Genomic DNA, 19,765 nt, shown 5'->3' on the forward strand with positions numbered 1-19,765 from the left:
CCTTTGGTGTCTTTTCCCTATTCTGATGGGGAGGGAGGGGGAAAACCAGGCCTGCAGGCTTGGCCCCAGGAACATGGAGGCCCAGGGATGCTTGCATGCTGTGACGAAAAAGTTGGTTTTGCTGGACAGGATGAATCAACAAGTATTTCTTTTGTTTTCTTTCTTTCTTTCCCTTTCAGCAGATGGTTAATGAACAGCAGCCTCTGACTGGCCAGGAGGGAGAGTTTAAAAGGAGAGGATTTGAGGAGAGACAGTTAGTTAGGCGTTGGGGGTTAGTTAAGGAGTTGAGGGAGTGAAGAGGGTTGGTTTTGGAGGTTAGGAGACAGGGTGAGGTATAAAGAGTGAATGGGAGAAAAAGTTGGTTTTGGGGGGAAAAGAACAAAAAACTTCCACCCTGAGCGTATTGTGAAGGACAGAGTGTGGTGTCCTGTAGGAGGAATAGACTGGAATTTTACCTACTTGGGACTCAAATCTAGTCTGGAAGGGAGAGATTCTTCTAAGGAAAAGAAGAAACTCACAAACCCAGTAAAGGGAGGGGGTGTGGAGAGCCCTTTCTTAAAGTACCGGTACCTCAGGAGCAGGAATGTTAAAGGGGGTAGATAACTGAAAGAAAGTATCACCGTATAAAGGAACCAAACCTACAACTCAAAACCAACTGAGGACAAATTAAAGTGAAATCGCACTGTATTCTTAAAGTAACCTATGTTTAATCCATGTGTGCTATATACTATCTTGCTTTAAATAAATATTGTTTATTTAAAGAAAACCTGTCTGAGACTCAAAAATTACTAGTTATCCCCTCACAAAGGTCCTCCCAAGGATACTCTGGGCTAAAATTTTAAGAGGAAAGGAAAAGAAACCTTCGAGTAAAGGGTTGTTCAGTAAGGTGGGGGCAATTTATCTGAGTGAGAGCGGGCCCACCGGCGTGAGAGGAAAAAGTGCCGACGTGTCCGTCGCACATGCGTGCATCTGATGTCAGCACACCTGTCATGGTCCCAGGCACATTTTTGAGAGGGGACGTGACCATGCGCCCCCCCCCCCCATGGCTCCCTCATTGGAGCCTGACTTCAGTGTACAGCTTCAGCTCTGCTCCTGGGTCAGGGTGTGGCCCAGGTAGCAGAGAGAAGAAAGAGAGTTGCAGCAGCGTTGCTGCCCTTTCTCTGCTGGGCAGCGTGCCCAGCTGGACTGGGCATAGGGGCTGCCTCTGTGTCCCACTCCCCTCTGGGTGCACCCTGTGAACCTCGGCTAGGTGGCAGAAGCATATGCTCAGCCACTGGGCGGCTGAAGTCGCGTGCACACACCCCTGTGGCATGTGTGGCCCTGGTGCAAAAAAATTGTGGGTGCCCTGGGAACGTTGTGGGGGCTGAAACTTTTAATTTAATTTAAATTTTAACATCCGAGACCAGGGAGAAGAGTCGGTGGAAGAAGATTGGAAGAAATTTAAAGACTATTTACAGAAATATTGTAAAATTAATGAATGTTAGAATGATGTCGGATTGAAGTTAAGTGGTTTCTAGCTGTAATGGTATAAAAGAATATGGAAAAATTGGTTTTTAATACGTAAAAATTTAATGTTATAATATATCAAGATTAAAGATCAGGATTAAAAAGGAGGGAAAGGAATTGCTGGACTAACAAATTGAATTGGAATACAAAAGAGGGTGGTATGAGGAGGTCCGGGAAATAAGTAAATGTAAGAGAAGTGATGAAAAGATGGGATTGTTTTTAACTGGTTTTTTTTTTTTTTGTATTTTGTATTTTTTTTTATGGTTAATTTTCTTATTAATGTGATCTCTTTCTTTTCTTTGAAATTTTAATAAATATCATTTAAAAAAATAAATAAATTTTAACATCACAATTCATCCAAAATGATTTGTAGGCTACAGGTTGCCCAGCAATGGCCAACACTGAGTAAACTGGCAAAAATGTGGTGGTCTTGTAGAAAGGTTATGGCTTACTGGGAAATAATATACAATGAAATGAAAAGGATGTTTAAAATAACATTTGTAAAAAACACACACCCCAAAAAAACAAACCCAGAAGCTTTTCTCTTGGGAGATATAGGGATAGAACTACCTAAATTGTATAGAAATTTATTTATGTCTGCAACTACAGCGGCAAGGATGTTACTTGCCCAAAAATGGAAAGAAGAAGAAGTTCCAGCAAAGGAAGAATGGATACAAAAACTTATGGAATATGCAGAAATGGAAGAACTTACCGGAAAAATAAGAAATCAAGGTAACAAACTTTTTATAAACGAATGGAAATGGTTTATTGAATATTTACAGATAAATTGTAAACAGATAAAAGCACTGGAGGGATTATTGTAATAACCTGCAGCTACATAACAGTATATATTTAAAGAAGATAAATAAATGAGAAAGTTAAGTTAACTTGCATATGCAGAAGGTATTAAAAATAAATTTAAGGAACCATAAAAAGAGGGGGAAGGAAGTCAAGTTTTAAAATGTCAAAATAATTGTAAAATCAGTGAAATGTATATATCTGGAAATTATAAAAAAAATTAAATAAAGATTTGTATGCTAAAACATTTGTATTTTTGCATCTACTTATTTTTGCAGTTTAAAATAAAATTAGCAGTTTCAACTTTTGTGCTTTCATTTTCTTTTCTACAAGACACCTGTTTTTGAAAAATGAAGTTAGCACTTGGGGGGGGGGCAGGGTATTTTTTTTGCAAATAGTTAGTCTTGCTTAAGGTGCAAAATAGCCTGGCACCGCATGTTAGTCAACTTCTCTTGCCTTAAAACAAATAAGGGCAGAGAGGACTGCAGCCTTGGTCACATTGCTAGCCAATCATTGTTATTGCTCTGGAAAGATTGTGGCAGCTGTTGATTGCCAGTTCCTTCCAGAGGACATAGGAGAAGTTGCTTTTCCCTGCCTTGGTTGCAGATACTTTCTGGGTTCCCGAATAAGGCTCCTCGTGTGGCTTATGGGTGGAGAAGAGCTAAGGCCAAATGGAAGCAAGATGTACTTGAGAAATGCATATGGCTCTTTGGCAGTCATTGGGGCATGAGCTCACCTGTCACCGGAACCTGGCTAAACTCCAGCCCTTCCCCACTTGTGGATCAGCTGTTCTCCACTATTCCAGCACAGTAGAGATTTTACTGTGTCCCTCCATTCATGTCTTACACTTTACTGTCATCTGGTGAGAGCAGTTGGGAATAGCACTATTCACTTGGCAAGTTCGATTTGTGCAAAGCTAAAAGCGCCTTTAGAGGGACACGGGTGGTGCTGTGGTCTGAAAATGTTTGTAGGTTTGACTTGAAATGTTTGGTAATGTGAAAATAAGGAGCAGATTTACATATAAGAGGGTGAATGTTAAAAGAAGACACAAGGTAAAGAAGTGGTTATAGAAATGTGATAAATTTGTTAAGGGACATGGGTGGCGCTGTGGGTTAAACCACAGAGCCTAGGACTTGCAGATCAGAAGGTCGGTGGTTCAAATCCCCACAACGGGGTGAGCTCCCGTTGCTCGGTCCCAGCTCCTGCCCACCTAGCAGTTTGAAAGCACATCACAGTGCAAGTAGATAAATCCGGCGGGAAGGTAAATGGCGTTTCCGTGTGCTGCTCTGGTTTCGCCAGAAGCGGCTTAGTCATGCTGGCCACATGACCTGGAAGCTGTCTGCAGACAAACGCTGGCTCCCTCGGCCTATAGATCAAGATGAGCGCCACAACCCCAGAGTTGTCTGCAACTGAACCTAATGGTCAGGGGTAAACGTAAAGGTAAAGGGACCCCTGACCGTTCGGTCCAGTCGTGGCCGACTCTGGGGTTGCGGCGCTCATCTCGCTTTATTGGCCAAGGGAGCCAGCATACAGCTTCCAGGTCATGTGGCCAGCATGACTAAGCCGCTTCAGGTGAACCAGAGCAGCGCACGGAAATGCTGTTTACCTTCCCACCGGAGCGGTACCTATTTATCTACTTGCACTTTGACATGTTTTCGAACTGCTAGGTTGGCAGGAGCAGGGACCAAGCAACGGGCGCTCACCATGTCACGGGGATTCGAACTGCCGACCTTCTGATTGGCAAGTCCTAGGCTCTGTGATTTAATCCACAGTGCCACCCACGTCCCAATGGTCAGGGGTACCTTTACCTTTAAAAGCACCTTTTGGCCTGAATACAGCAATGAACAGCACTTCCCCCCACCCCCTTAGGAAAATAGGTGCCAGTACTCACTGCCCAGAAATGGCCAGAGGAGGGACAGGCAAGCAGGCACAAGAGAAGACACTCTGCACATGCTCAGAAAAGGAGGCGGCAGGGCTCCAGGATCCTGCCAGAGCCCCACACCTCCTTCCCCAAGCTTGGGAGGGTCCCAAGGCAGGTTACAGCAATTTTAAATTAAGAATTAAGAACATTGCAGTATTGAATGGAGAAATACAGCAAGGCTATGTGGGGCAACTCTTGGGCCAGCTATGGAGGCTCCAGCCTGTGCAAAAGGCTGTGACCGGGCAGCTGATGGGGACAGACTATGGCCAGCACATAAATCAATCCAACACTCAAAAGCATGGGTAGGCAAACTAAGGCCAGGGGGCCGGATCCGGCCTAATCGCCTTCTAAATCCAGCCTGCAGACGGTCCAGGAATCAGTGTGTTTTTACATGAATAGAATGTGTCCTTTTATTTAAAAAGCATCTCTGGGTTATTTGTGGGGCATAGGAATTCCTTTTTTTCCCTCTCCTTTTTTCCAAAATATAGTCTGCCCCCCCCCCCAAGGTCTGAGAGACTGTGGACCGGCCCCCTGCTGAAAAAGTTTGCTGACCTCTGCTCAAAAGTCTGCACTGGATGATCATACATTACCCTGTCCCTCCTATCATATCTTATACTTTACCACCATCTAGTGAGAGCAGGTGGGAATAGCACTATTAATTTTCTCCGCAAGATGAACTCGCTAAAAGCTAAAGGCAATTTTTGGCCTACTGAAGACTCTCCGTCCCCCATTTCTTCAGACATTTTAATTGAAGCTTGATTTTATAGTTTTAACTGATTTCTCTCTCTCTGTGTGTGCATTGTTTCCTTGTAAAATGCTTAGCATTAAGTGGATATAGATTGTATAAATAAATACGCATTACAGTGGTACCTCGGGTTAAGTACTTAATTCGTTCCGGAGGTCCATTCTTAACCTGAAACTGTTCTTAACCTGAAGCACCACTTTAGCTAATAGGGCCTCCTGCTGCTGCTGCGCCGCCGGAGCACGATTTCTGTTCTCATCCTGAAGCAAAGTTCTTAACCCGAGGTAATATTTCTGGGTTAGCGGAGTATGTAACCTGAAACGTATGTAACCTGAGGTACCACTGTACACACAGATGCAGCCAATGTGGAGCCTTCAATCTGTTGCTAGACAGCAATTGCCCCCCCACTAGGCAAATGCAACTTTTTATTTGGGTTGCTGGCTGCTATTCCACATTTTTCTGTACAATATTTCCAGGCTCAATGAAGCAAAAGTTACCCCCTCCCCAAGGAGTAAACAGTCCTTAAGGGATATTTGTCATATTTTTTTTAATCACCTTTTAGCATTAAGTTGAGTTTCCATACGTCCAGAATTTCCCGACATAGCCGGGATTCGTCTGTTGAAAATAGTATCCGAGCAGAAATCGCTGTCATCCAGAAATCCAGATGTATGGCAACCCATGTCGGAAGTGTAGATTTAGGCAAATTTCCTTTTTAAAAAGCTAAAAAAATAATCCCTTCTTTTTCAGATTTTGCAAAGAAAGAACGCTCAACAACTTTGCCCCACCTTTGTATCTGGATTAGCTCTTTATGAAATACGGCAACCCTAGTATTAAGAGTTAAGAAGGAGAACGGCACTAGTAAATTATAAAACCAGAACACTAAACATGCAAAACAAAAAACGAAACAAAAGATTGCTGGAATGGCTTTGTGGGAAATGGAGGTAAGTGCAAAGCAGAGAGGGAGGTAACAAACAAAAAGGAGGAACATTCTCATTCAGGGTCAGGGGCAGGTATGATTCAGACCAACCTGTTAAACAAAGCCAAATGTCACAGGTGATGCCAAATAAAGTCATACTTCAAATACTGTAAAGTCACGGTGGCTTTGTACACTGTTTTTTCATGTTTGTCACAACTGTCGTCCAAGTGGCAGAAAAATCCATTAGTTTAGCTGTCCCCTTCCAAACCTTAAGACAATGTGTTGTTGTTTTTCTGATGCCGCTAAGAACAAATCTTTCTTACATCAGCTCCTTCCACCCTAGATGTAACTTAAAGGAAAAATTACCAAAGGTTTTGAAAGGATGTTAGCATCAATTCCTGATAAAACAGCAAAAGGACACCATTTGAAGTCTAGGGCTGGTTTTTGCCATGTTGAATTATTTGAATTTTAAAAAATCTAGTGGTTGCTGTAGCCAAGTTCCTCCTTTGCTCCCCTATTGCAAATAAGAGACAGGGTTCCTGGATCACCTTGCTGGTGATCGATTGAGGGCAGGCATCCCCAAACTCAGCCTTCCAGATGTTTTGGGACTACAACTCCCATCATCCCTAGCTAACAGGACCAATGGTCAGGGGTGATGGCTTGCCGCTGCACAAATCCAGGTTCATAAGCATCGGGGTACGTCCTCCCTTTTGTAGCACATAAATCAAGGCTACTTTCTCAGCAAAGACCTCCTGCATCAGGCATTCCCTCTATATAACTTAGAGACCTGGGATTCTTTTTAGCCCTCCAAAAGGTCCATTCTACAGTGCAAGCTAGAACAACCTTTTACTGTCCTTATCAGATGGCTATAAATCAAGCCTTCTTCTGTGCGTGAGCCACTGGCTTTGGCAGCTGTACGAACACAGTCCGGCCTGCCTTTATTAACTTTCACTGTTAGGCATCATTACTGTGTAAATTGACAAACCTGTAATGAATCAGACCACCCACAACTGCAACTGCATAAAATTCTGGACTTATTTTTGGGTGGGGTTCCTCATACCTTTTGTCACCTTTGCATAGGTTGCAACTGAATAAAGCATCTTTGCTTTTAAAAAGCTGCTTGGTTCTTCTCTCCTTGGTTGGACATCACCCATCTACTCTGACAGTAGCGAACCCCTTTGGGGCCCTGAACCAAAATTCTAAGTGTGTTACGTCAAGCCATGAAGTTCTGAGCCACCCCAGAACCAGTTGCCTCCACATGGATATTGAAGTCACCCAAAACCAGCAGCCTGGGAGTCCTCAACCAGGGGTGTAGGAAGGGGGGCATGGGAGGTGGACCGCCCCGGGTACCCTCATTGAGGGGGATGACATTTGGCATGCCGCCCGCCTGCGATTCCCAAGCCTACCCCGAGCCGTTGGGGTAAGGGGGGAGCTGTGCCACATTGCTGGTGGCATTCACCCCTTCCCCCTTTGTTTTGACAGCTTGGGGGAGGTTTGGGAGTCTTTTTAAATATAATTTTTATTGAGTTTTCCATATTTCATTTCATTTTCATTGCACAAATCCATAACTTAATAACACAAATCCACCGACCTCCTTCCCTCCCTCTTTCTGACTTCCACATATCTTTAACAAATTTAAGGTAAAGGTAAAGGTAAAGGGACCCCTGACCATTAGGTCCAGTCGTGGCCGACTCTGGGGTTGCAGCGCTCATCTCGCTTTATTGGCCGAGGGAGCCAGCATACAGCTTGGCGAACCAGAGCAGCGCACAGAAACGCCTTTTACCTTCCCGCTGGAGCGGTCCCTATTTATCTACTTGCACTTTGATGTGCTTTCGAACTGCTAGGTTGGCAGGAGCAGGGACTGAGCAATGGGAGCTCACCCCGTCACAGGGATTTGAACCACCGACCTTCTGATCAGCAAGTCCTAGGCTCTGTGTTTTAAACCACAGCACCACCCGCATCCCTTAACAAATTTATCGCATTTCTATAACCACTTATTTACCTTGTGTCTTCTTTTAACATTCACCCTCTTATATGTAAATCAGCTCCCTATTTTCACATTACCAAACATTTCAAGTCAAACCTACAAATGTTTTCAGATGTTTACAGTTTTCTTTCAAATAAAATATAAATTTTCTCCAGTCCTTTGGGAGTCTTAGGTAGGCAGCGCGCCAAATGTCCACTTTGGGCGGCTCACTCTGCCCCTGGCTTCAGGGCGTGCACACCACTCCGGGCACCTGAGCGGCTATCCCGCACCTGGGAGGGCACCCATCAGGTGTGCACCAGCCCTGGACAACATGGGCATATGCTCCACCGCTGTCCCCAACACCGCCTCCAAGACCAGCTCTGTCATCTCAGGCAAAGCTGGGCAGAGAGGTGGGCAGGAAACCAGCCGAATCCCTAAACTGTCGCGATTGGCCAGTGCCAGGAACACACACTCTAGATGCCCCCCAACTGGACAGAGAGCCTGGAGAGAGAGAGAAAAAAAAAATCTCCATAGACCACAGCAACTCCCCAATTCTCAAGTTTGCCCTGATGCTGAACTGAGTACCCAGGTAGGCACAACTGGATGAGACCAACTCAGCCCTGCTCACCTACCCAGGTCTCAGTGCTACAGACCAGATACAGCCTCCTCAGCCACAATCAGATAATGGGTGAGTGAGGTTTTACTCCAAGCCAACCTGGCGGCATTCAGCAACAGCAGCTGCAGACCTGAGGGCTGGCTGATAAGGCAACCACAATACCCCAGGTTGGAGGAGGGGCTGGCCACATAGTTCAGTCACCAACTGCCTGTGTCTCTAACCTGCAATGAAACAGGGAGTTTGCATTGCAGATCTGTTGCATTGCAGGTCTCTCACTCAGGCTCTGGGACCAATCTTTGCCAGAAAAGAACAGATGCTAATGTTTGCCAATGTGCACAAATTGCCCAACAACAGCAACACTGTAAATGGAGGAAGCAACCAAAAGTCACAGAAACATCTTCTGCCAGTCCCAGAGCTATGCCCCAAATGTGTTCAGCTGACTGAAACCTAAGTCTGTGCTGGGCTGTAGGCAGGAAAAAAACAACCATGCATCTCATGTGATAGAGACAGCTTTGCCAACACTGAGTGTGATTTTCTTATCCTAAATCTCTTCACTTTGAAAAATGAGCACAGCATTTTGCCTGTTCACCAGCAGGTCCCAGGGTAGATTACAACATTCTAACATTCAGAATTCAAAACAGTTGAAGCATATGACGATCACAGGAATTGGATGGGCGTCCACTTTTGTCAAGAACAAACACCTGAAAAGGAACAGATGCTATTGTGAGCTAGTGACACCCAGGATTTAATGAGATCGACTACCTTATTATCACAAACAATGATAATGTGTGTGATTGAGAAGTAAGACTTCTGGGTCATTGCAATGTTCGCTAGCATCCACTTTGTAAGTGATATTGCTGCACAGTTTCAAAAGGTTGGATAAAGAGCTTACAGCTGGGAGTGTTTGCCATCTTTGAACCATTTTACTGGTTTATAGTCAAGGGGACGCGGGAGGGGGAATAGATGAGAGGGATTTACATGGGTAACAATTATGCTTATATCCTGTATATGTCCATAAACAGCCAACCTTATCTATCCTCTTGCAAACAGATCAGGATGCATGCACAATACAATAAATGGGAGCAACCCTAGTTCCCACTCAGAGTGACAATTCCCAAAGTTGGCTGGAAGGAGGAACTGATTATTACTTCACTTGGGGAATTGTAGCTCTGTAAGGGGGACAGTGGTCTCTTAATGACACATTCAGAACTCTGAACACATTGTTCATCTTTTCTGTGAACCACCCTGAGACCTCTGGGTATAGGGCAGTATATAAATTCAATAAATAACAACAACAACAATTACTACTACTACTACTACCACTATTACTATTACTATTCAGCACCCCATTAACAGCTCCCTGGATTCTCAGTGTGAGGACTATGACTGTTAAGGTGTATAATGGCACTTTAAATGTATGGTGTGTATGTGGTCTTGTTTCGCATCAAGTTCCTGTTGGCTAGGCAAATTAGGCCACCCTGCCATATGCAAAAGAGACTTTAGACTTTGGGGTCATTACAATATTCTCTAGCACCCACTTCTAAAGCGAACTGTCATTATGGTTTCCAAAGGATGGGTGCAATTTGTGAGCCATGCTCTGAAATTAGCTCCGTCTTTCATTTCTGTTCTCAGGAATGGAACCAGTTCCTGGGCTCAAGGACTGGGGTGGGGGGAAGCCCTATGTGTGAGCAGACCATGCTACGTGGCAGGTAGGCAGGCCGGCAGGCTGGAAGAGATGGGAAGAAGCTTACAGAAAATGCTATAGGAGAACAATCTTGGTGAACAAGGGGTTAAGTGGCTGAAGGAGATTCAGCTCCAGAGGCATTCCTTATTATTTGTGGCTGCTGCGAAGAGAGAGAGTTAGGTCAACAAAGCCTATGTCATTGGTTTTGCTCAAAACCCAGTTCCATCTGGATCCTGCACAATCTACATTGTTGCCATTCACAGTGATAATTATACAGACAATTTCAGGTTAGGTACTGGTTCCTGAGTCACCCTCTTGACTGATGCCATTTTCAGCACCAACTGCCTGACAGGTTCAGATATTGTGAAGGTGGCAGGGGACTTCTTTTCACCTGAGGATGTGATGTTGTTTCCACTCAGAAGAAGATAAAGTCTCTCTGTGTGAACCCCAAAAGTAAGTCTTTCCTTTTTTGATTTGCAGAAAATACAAAGATTGTACCCTAAGTCTGTAAGAATGCAACTAAGAAGAACCGCTATTCTATTAATTGCATTCCTGTTGTCAAAGTAATATTTATATGCTAGTGGTGTAAGAGTTTCTCACCGGGTTTCCAACAAGATCCTGTTGAGTATACTTCTGGTGCAAAGTTCTGTGGAAAACCAGAAATAAAAAGTGGTGGTGAGTGATGGGAAACCCCTCTGCTTCTTTCACAGAGCTGACCAGAGCACATTTCATTTCTACCATGAAACCAGCAGCATTTTTGGTCTTTGCACTGGGAGCGATTATCATCATCAGCTACACTTTTTACAGAACTGAGACCAAGGTTGGAATCTTCACCCCGTTTTCTGTATCCAGCATATATAAAAAATGGTTGGCCAACCAAGAAAGTGGTACATAAAAAGGTCTATAATTGATTAATAGTTTTATGTTTCTCTGGAGAAATGATTACAACAAATATTGTGTTAGTAAGGACTTGAAAATGTTTTTAGAATGGAGAAGGAGAGATTGAGCAATTGGCACTATCGTGAAGCTGCTTGTCTTGTTTTATCAACAAAGTTTTCTTAAACCCTTTTAACTAGGGCTTTAGCTGCCCATTTACTGCCTAGTGGGTAAAAAAAACACCAAAACTAAGCAGAGATAAAGGAGGAATCAGTAGAAACCTTTGGTTCAAGGTTTAAAATCTCTTAAATACCCGCAGGGTATTTGTAGGAAGCTTTCTCATACTAGGTAGGTCAGACTATTGGTCCATCTATTCTAGGTCAATATCACCAATTCTGAGAGGCGGTGGCTCTCCAGGATCTCAATCTAAAGTCTTTCCCTTCACACGGCTGCTATATGATCCTTTTTTGAGATTGGAAAGTCCAGAATGGGACCAGGCGCTTCTGCATGAAAATACATACTACTGAGCTACATTCTCTCCTTGTGAATGCTTGTAATAATTTCTTTCTCACTGATTGCTCCAGATTGCCATCTTTGGAGGTCTCATGGGGCAAGCAGAAAGGATTCATGCTGCTACAGAAGATGGTAAGGATTTTATTTTATTAAAAAAAAATCATAACCACATAAGGCATTATTTCAAGGAATTTATCAGAGAGCATTTGAAACCATGTTGCAAAGCATATGTGTTATTTTAATAAAGAAGGCACATTTCCCACCCCACCCCAGTAAAGTGGTAACAGACAACTCTAGTCGATAACTGGATAGAGACCTTTTAGGCTTTGAGAAATGTAAACAGCAGGTATGGAATTTTGTAGTACAATATAATGAATAATGTACAATATGATGTCGTTGTATTATTTAGTATCACAAGTGTGTTTAAGGTTTTTGGGTTCTTTTAACAAAAACTTATTCAATCAAAGATAACCGAAGGAGGACTTCGCCACTCCCAAGCCACAGTGGGATGGAATGGGAAGAAAAAGATGTAAGAGGTGTTCTCAAAAAACTAGACCAGCTGATGCCCAATGTAACTTTCACGGATATAAAGACCACCACAAGTGCCAAGAACAGCAAAGCCACAATATTAAGCCCCAAGGATTCTTATTGCACTGGAGATCCCTTTATAGTTCGACTGGATTTGTACAACCACTTGGGGAACAGAAAGGAGTACGGAGGAGACTTCTTACAAGCAAGGATCTATTCTTCAAGCCTTAAGGCCGGAGCGTCTGGACATATTGAGGACCTTAAGAATGGGACTTACCTGGTCCATTTCACTTTATTTTGGGAGGGCAAAGTCAGAGCATCTCTCCGGCTCATCAATCCCAGTGAAGGAGTTTCTGCATTGTGGGCTGCGAGGAAGAGAGGCTACAACAAAATAGGTTTCAGGGGCAGGTTTTTAAAAGGAACATTGGATGTCTTCAGCAACTGTGGTTTTAATATAGCAACAAAAGAAGAACTGTGTGAGTATCTGGACAGGAGAGACAAGGAGTCCTTCTACTGTGTGAAACCAAAGAATGTGTCTTGTGAAGCTCTTGTTTCGCTGAAGTCCTACAACAAGCCCATCTCATATCTCACAGCCCTGGAAAAGAGACTTTTTGACAGGTATGTTCTTTTCTGTTCAATATGCAAATATCTTACCTGAGGACAGTTCCGAACTGTGCATTTGTGCTCCTGGGCAATCGGAAGGCATCAGACAAATGCCTGAGATGGATGAGTATTAACAAAAACCTTCCCAAAAATTGCCTGAGAACAAAGTTTGCACAGAGGTGCTTTTTCACCTGTGCTTGCCATAACCGGGTGAACATTTCACTTATTTCACTTGTACTGAGACCCAGGGATTTCTTTCTTTCTTTCTTTCTTTCTTTCTTTCTTTCTTTCTTTCTTTCTTTCTTTCTTTCTCTTCAGTTCAGCAATGTGTTTGTGTGTGAGGTGCTGGTAGTATATACAAACAGGGCAAGTTGATTGTCTATGGGCTCATCAACACTTCCATTTGATCCATATGGAGCTGGGGGTTGAGATGATCCAAAAGGCGAACTAGAAGAATGAAAGGGGAAATTGAAAACAGAACAACGAAATCTGAATTTAACAGAAATTGTGGGTGTTCCCTTATTTTCTTACACCCCAGGCACTAATTTTACTTTTCAACACCACTAGAGGCAAAGATCCATCACAATAGTTTTTTACTGAAGTAACATACCTGAATCTACCACACAGGAAAAGTTATACGTCTGAATAAGCAGGCAAATAGTTACAGCAGCTGCTCCATGATGAGTTGGATTCGGACTCCATTTTAATTGTTTTTTATTACACCAAGGTAACATTTTAACTTTAACTTTAACTTTCTCCATGGCGTGAAGACACTCTGGGGTCTGCCCTTGAGACATTTCAATATAATTTCCCGTTTGCATCTAATAAGAACATGGCACTACAATAATTGTCTTGTTAGATCACAATCATCAGGATGCTGTCAGCGGCTCCCGGCTCTTTGCCTAGGAAAGTATAAAGACAAGGGAAAATTTCTTAGTCCCTTTTTATTTCAGACTTTACAGAGAGAGGCTATAGAACCCAGCCTCTTGGATAATGGTGTCGTCCCGAGTGAATCTCCACCCCCTTCTCTCCCACTTCCTCATTCGTCATCATCATTACCACCTCTGACGGTGCTGCTATGTGTCCTCTGTCTTTGAGCTCTTTGCTCTCCTACTTTTAAGGCTCGCCGTGTTCTGGGAGATGGTGGGTCTGGAATGCTTTCTAATGACAATGTGTCAGCCAGCTGCTGCTGCTCCGGTTCTGCCTTCTCTTCCTCTCCCATTATTTCCCCACTTTTCCCCTCATCTGCCTCTGAGCTGTGACCTCCCTCAAACCCCTGTTGTAAGTCTGAACTGTCTTCTTCGTCTCTGGAAGGGCCAGACTGGGGAGGAGGTCTCCTCCATTCCTCTTCTGCCCAGTCCCTGACACCTGTATCGTGCTGGTTGACCAAGAGGAACTGAGACCTGCAGCTGAAGTTCAGATGGTGGGTCTGGAATGCTTCCTAGTGACAACGTGTCAACCAGCAGCTGTTCCAGCTCTGCCTGCTCCTCCTCTCCCATTATTTCCCCACTTTCCCCCTCATTTGTCTCTGAGCTGTGACATCTCGTAAACCACTGTTGTAAATCTATACTGTTTTCCTCTTCCTCCTCCCTGGAAGGGTTGGGATGGGGAGGGAGTTTCCACCACTCCTCCTGCCCAGCCCCGGACAATGATCCACCTATGCAAGGCTTCCATTTCCCATAGAGGCCATTTAGGTGTGTGCAGGAGGAGGTGGGATGAAGCCATTAGTCCTCTTAGGAGGACACCTAGTCTGACTTGGATTTCATAATGGATGTTTTCTCTCTTTTGAAGGTCCAACATTGGAGCTGAGATCCCGCAGGCATTTGGGGACATTAGCGTTGCAGCTTGTGGAAGTGAGTTGGACTTCCTTTCAATTAGTTTTTATTAAAAGTTGTGTGTGTGTGTGTGTGTGTGTGTGTGTGTTGCAAAACAAACAAACAAGGAGAAGTACACATAGCATCTCCACTTTTGATTCTTAGAGTCTTTTTCACAGTTCGTTTGCTTTCAGTATGAGGAAACTGTTGCCATAGACATCATGCGGTTGAGGAAAAGGATAATGTTATTTCATTTTATTGCACAGTGTTTTTGCATGGTTCTTGTGTCAACATCATATGGGTAGGACTCTTAGCTATATATTTATCTATTTTTATGGTCATTGCAAGAGATTAGAGCTTGATTGGTTGCGTTCAGTTGGTTGCATTGTGGTTTGTTTGTGTGTTTGGGGTAGGGCTTGTTGGGTCAGATTAGTAATATTGATACTGTTGTGGGGAGTGGGTCATTGTCTTGTTGCGCTGTATATGTTATAAAGGGGATCCGCACTGGGGTGAAGGCATCCTCCTTTGCTTGTCCCCTTCCTAGTTTAAGTTGTCACAACTTTGGTGCCATCCATCCCTAAGAATCTTATTTCCTGGGTCTCATCCAGGCTGCTGACCCAGGCCTACATATCTCTTCCCCACCCATTTTTTTGTGTGCCTTGGTAAGGCTGTAGATTAATCTTGGTTTATCTTTGAGTTTTGTTTTGTTTGTTTTTTAAAGATATTTGCTCCGTTGTTTTTTTTAAAGCTGAGACTTGTTGGCTTTGAATTCTCTTTGGTTTTATTCTTTATTGCGGTTTTCAGGCCCTCTGAAAATTCTTGTGATAAAAGAAGTTGGCCAAATAATTAGGATAAAGAAATAAATTGTTGTTCTGTGCCGTTCAGAGTCCCTGAAAATGACTCTGGCTTCAGAACTGGCATATTGTTTGCCAGGAGCAGACTTAAGAGGCAACAATAAAATGCTGCCTCTGCCAGGTATTTGCTTATTTCCTTCCTCCTCCGCCTTGGAACCTTGACTTTCCCCACAGACTGTAGAATGCTGGTTCCCCCACAACTGTGCTGCAGTCACAGAGTTCAGTGGAAACTGCTTATCTCTTTTTTCCATTTCTCAGGCAAGAAGACTACGGCAAGTGAGAAGTGCCAGGTTGGGATGAACTCCCCATCTCCCAGTGGCTTTGTCTGGCAGAACCAGTGGCATCCTGTGTTCTGCAATGTGTCCACATTCAACACTTTGGAGCAGATTAACACTTGCTTGGAACGAAAGCTAATTTACCTCCTGGGAGACTCAACTGTGAGGCAATGGATCGAGTATCTCACAAAGAGAGTCAATAGTAAGTTCTCTCACCTAGATAAAACCACAGCGTAGCTTCATTCCTATTTCTGGGTAAGCCAGAATCCTTTTCTGTGCCCTGAACATTCTTTATTTTATTTAATTCACTTCTACTCCTCTCTTCATCCAAGGAACAGGGGGCAGTTTACAATATGAAAACCTAAAATTACATAACATAGAAACAACAACCCCGCAACATCCATCTTCCAGACATTATTGCATTAATTCTGTTTAGGAAACCAGTTCTGCCCCCTGAAATGACTGCCTCACCTATCTTCGCGAATGGGCAAGTCCTGCTTCTTCCTTGCCGTCAGATGCAAGAGAGTAGACTAGTCATTCAGAAATAAATAGCTCAGTATCTTCTGAGAGGTCAATGAAGAAAGAAAGTTGGATTAATTCTATGTCTGTTCCCACATTAGCCCTTAAATATCTTGACAGCCATGGAGCTGGGAAGCACCGGAATTTGATCGCTGTGGACATGGAGAGAAACATCCAAATCCAATGGAAAAAACACAACCACCCATTAGTGACTGCTTCTGAGTATATGGTAAGAGATCATAACTACGTCGCTCGGGAGATTGACCTGGTGGCAGGTGACAAAGACACAGTGGTTGTCATCAGTCTGGGCCAGCACTTCCGCCCCTTCCCCATCGAGCTCTTCATCCGAAGGGCAATCAATGCCCGGGGAGCCATCCAGCGCCTTCTCCTGAGGAGCCCAGATACAAAAGTCATCATCAAAGGGGAGAACACCCGGGAGGTGTCGATAGAACAAGAAATATTTGCAGACTTCCATGGCTATGCCCAGCACCTTGCACTAAAGGACATTTTTCGGGATCTGAAGGTGGGCTTCGTTGATGCCTGGGATATGACAGTTGCTTACGGCATGAACATACTTCACCCACCAGATCACGTGGTTGGAAATCAGATTGATATGTTTTTAACTTACATATGTTAAAGCGCTAAAGCAAAGAGGAAGCAGAGAACTACGGGTCAGAAAACGTATCAGTGAAAGATATGGAGCACTTTATTTAAATAGTGCACTTGGATATTTTGCTCCATTGGATTTCCCTAAATACCTTTCTAGCCTTGCATCTTTTTCAAATAGTGCCTGTTGAGGTGCTTCTGGGAAGCTGCCTGGGATAGGGAGAATAATTGGTGTGGTTTTCTTCTGCACAAATATTTCTGTCAGGTAGGAGCAGACTCTCATATCTCATAGGCCGTCACCCCGGTTTTGGCTCAGGGATGGCTTTGGGGTACATAACACATCCTACTATGGTGAAAGAGTAAGAAGATCCACTGCTCCACACTTTGAAGAATGTTGTACTTCACTATTTGATCCCTTCCCCCCATTTTATCAAAGTAGCCCCAGATGTTGTAACCTTTCTTCAACTTGATCAATTTGGTTGCCCTTTTTTGCAACTTTTTCAACTCCACAATACAATTTTTTGAGGTGAGGTGACCAATACTCCAAGTGTGGTCAGATGCAGTGGTTTGTATAAATATTTTGTTATTTATTTATTAAATTTATATACAGTGGTACCTCTGGTTATGAACTTAATTCGTTCCGTTCTTAACCTGAAACCGTTCTTAACCTGGGGTACCACTTTAGCTAAAGGGGCCTCCCGCTGCCACCACACCGCCGCCACGTGATTTCTGTTCTCATCCTGCGGTAAAGTTCTTAACCCAAGGTACTACTTCCTGGTTAGCAGAGTCTGTAACCTGAAGTGTTTGTAACCCGAGGTGCTTGTAACCCGAGGTACCACTGTACCGCCCTTCATCTGAAGGTCTAAGGGTGGTTCACAAGATAATGGCATTATGATACTGGTCTCTCTTGCTTTCAAATAAGAGATGAAGATACCTAACATGGCATTCCCCTTTTTCACAACTGATGCACACTGAGTCAGACTTCATCAAGCTATTCACCATGGTCCTGCCATAGTTCAATTTGACCCCTACTTGATTGAGGAGGGTCCACTAGTGCTTAACAGGCATTGCAAATTGAAGGGACACTTGGGACTCGGCTACATTAGTCAAGAAACAACGTTTTGGATGAGTTATAAACATGCAACACCAGATAATGATAATAATAATAATAAAATTTTATTTATACCCCGCCCTTCCTGGTTCAGAAAACCGGGTTCAGGATTCCACTGGAGAGCAAAAAATAAAAATCTAAATGATTTTCCATAGTGTTTTTCTTCTTTTAATTTCTGACTTTTTATAGAAGTTTTTTCCTGTGTTTACATCCACTGCTAGGGTGGGGCAATTAGCTCTCTGAGGGCAGAGGGCCTTCCCAGTAGTGGCACCCACTCTGTGGAATGGCCTCCCATCAGATGTCAAGGAGATGAGAAATTATATATCTTTCAGGAGACATCTGAAGGCAACCCTGTATAGGGAAGCTATGTAAGGTTTAATGTTTTTGTATATGCTGGAAGCCACCCAGAGTGGGTGGGGCAACCCAGTCAGATGGGTAGGGTACAAATAATAAATAATAATAATAATAATAATAATAATAATAATAATAATTATCTGTAGGAAGCTAGCAACTGCCAGAATTTCTTGAAAAGAAGTCCCTTATTTCTTCCATTATTGCAAACTGGAGAGAACAGATATTTTTAGGCAGTTCACAAACTTCACCTGAGCACATATCCTATTACATTCAAAACAGCTGCTGCTGTTTTAAAATCTAAATCTGTCGAAAAACTTCTGCTGTATGGATGTTTGGGGTACATTCCAATCAAAGCTAATCACTTTCAAGTTCCACAGGAGGACAGTGCAATCTTGAGCTGCAGAAAAAGGGGGAGAATGGGGCAGCAAGAAGGTTGAGGGGATCCGGGGCAGCTCCCAAACAAGGAGTGATGACGTTTGGGACAATTTACTTCAGAATCAAGGGGAATAAGACAGCATTTGGTAAAACTGTGTAAGTGTTTGTGGTGTGAGGAAAGTGGATAGGGAACATGAGCAGATCCTGTCTGCTAGATCAGGCCAAAGGCCCATCTAGTTCAGTAAGAAGGGGTTGTAGTTTTGCTGTTTTGTTTTTAATTCCTTACTTGTTCATATCCTGTACTTTATTCTGTGAACCACTCTGAAATCTTACGATGAAGGGCGTTATATAAATCTGAATGAATGAATGAATGAATGAATGAATGAAATGCTAATAGTAACATATTTAGCAGCTCTTTGAACATTGCTATAATAAATTTTTGCCACATAATTGAAAATGCACCGTTTTCTTTTTTCTTTTGTGCTCTAGTACACATTGATTTTTCAGCAATAGCTATGAACCAGAGTTGACTTAACCATAAATCGTTATTTAATTCTTCTAAATATCCCTCCCCTTTTTTGCAATAAACATCCTGGCAGTTATTTATAAATATAGAATCAATTCTTTATCCAAACCATATTACTTTGGTCCATTTCATATCCCCAGTACTGCCAGAATTTCTGGGGACAGATTGGGGTTAGTGTGTGTTAAATTCACCTGTGTATAGTGGCACCTACGTAAATATTATCTTAAGAGTAGATTTTTGAATCTTCGTTGAGATTAATTTCATAAGCACCTTGTTACATATTCATTCATAATTTTATTTGCATGCGGCTTTCCCATAAAAAAATCTTGCTCAAAGCAGTTTACACAACAAAGAAAACAAAAATGCATTTCAAAGTCAAACTCTGCAAAAACAATTTTGTAGTAATATAATGAAGCAACACTACAATAGCATATCCTCTCCATATTTCTCCAAAACCTGTAATGTGATTCCAGCACCTAGGTATGCTTATCCCATTAGGTCCATGGTCAGGGATGATGGGAATTGTAGTTAAGGAACATCTGAAGGGCCACAGAAAGAGAGCTTTAAGAGGAGGGGCAGACGTACGAGGTTCTGGCATAGATCCTGTTGGAGGCGGAACTCAGACTAGGGCATCTATTGCTGCTGAGAGGAGTGTGAAGCTC

General features: G+C 43.1%; 1 protein-coding gene across 2 annotated transcripts; it reads left to right on the top strand.

Annotated features, from left to right (window-relative positions):
• The first annotated feature begins 10,404 nt into the window (after positions 1-10,404).
• LOC308464676 (NXPE family member 4-like) lies at positions 10,405-17,963 on the top strand. 2 transcript variants are annotated; one of them, XM_080984158.1, is made up of 7 exons: positions 10,405-10,602; positions 10,860-10,969; positions 11,610-11,670; positions 12,006-12,684; positions 14,461-14,522; positions 15,596-15,814; positions 16,233-17,963. In XM_080984158.1, exons 2-7 carry the CDS (start codon positions 10,889-10,891, stop codon positions 16,766-16,768), a joined length of 1,638 nt encoding a protein of 545 aa, XP_080840284.1. In that variant the 5' UTR covers positions 10,405-10,602; positions 10,860-10,888; the 3' UTR covers positions 16,769-17,963. The 2 variants fall into 2 exon arrangements, with proteins under 2 accessions (XP_080840284.1, XP_080840285.1); XM_080984159.1 differs by lacking the exon at positions 10,860-10,969.
• Positions 17,964-19,765: the final 1,802 nt, after the last annotated feature.

This window comes from Podarcis pityusensis (genome assembly GCF_964106645.2).
Source record: "Podarcis pityusensis genome assembly, chromosome: 15".
Taxonomy (NCBI): Eukaryota; Metazoa; Chordata; class Lepidosauria; order Squamata; family Lacertidae; genus Podarcis; species Podarcis pityusensis.

Bases quoted from the DNA above. Each gene is read 5' to 3' on its own strand.
- LOC308464676 (XM_080984158.1), top strand. From the start codon at position 10,889: ATGAAACCAGCAGCATTTTTGGTCTTTGCACTGGGAGCGATTATCATC. The intron at 11,671-12,005 runs GTAAGGATTTTA...ATTCAATCAAAG, and splicing joins TCATGCTGCTACAGAAGATG to ATAACCGAAGGAGGACTTCG. The intron at 15,815-16,232 runs GTAAGTTCTCTC...TTCCCACATTAG, and splicing joins TCTCACAAAGAGAGTCAATA to CCCTTAAATATCTTGACAGC.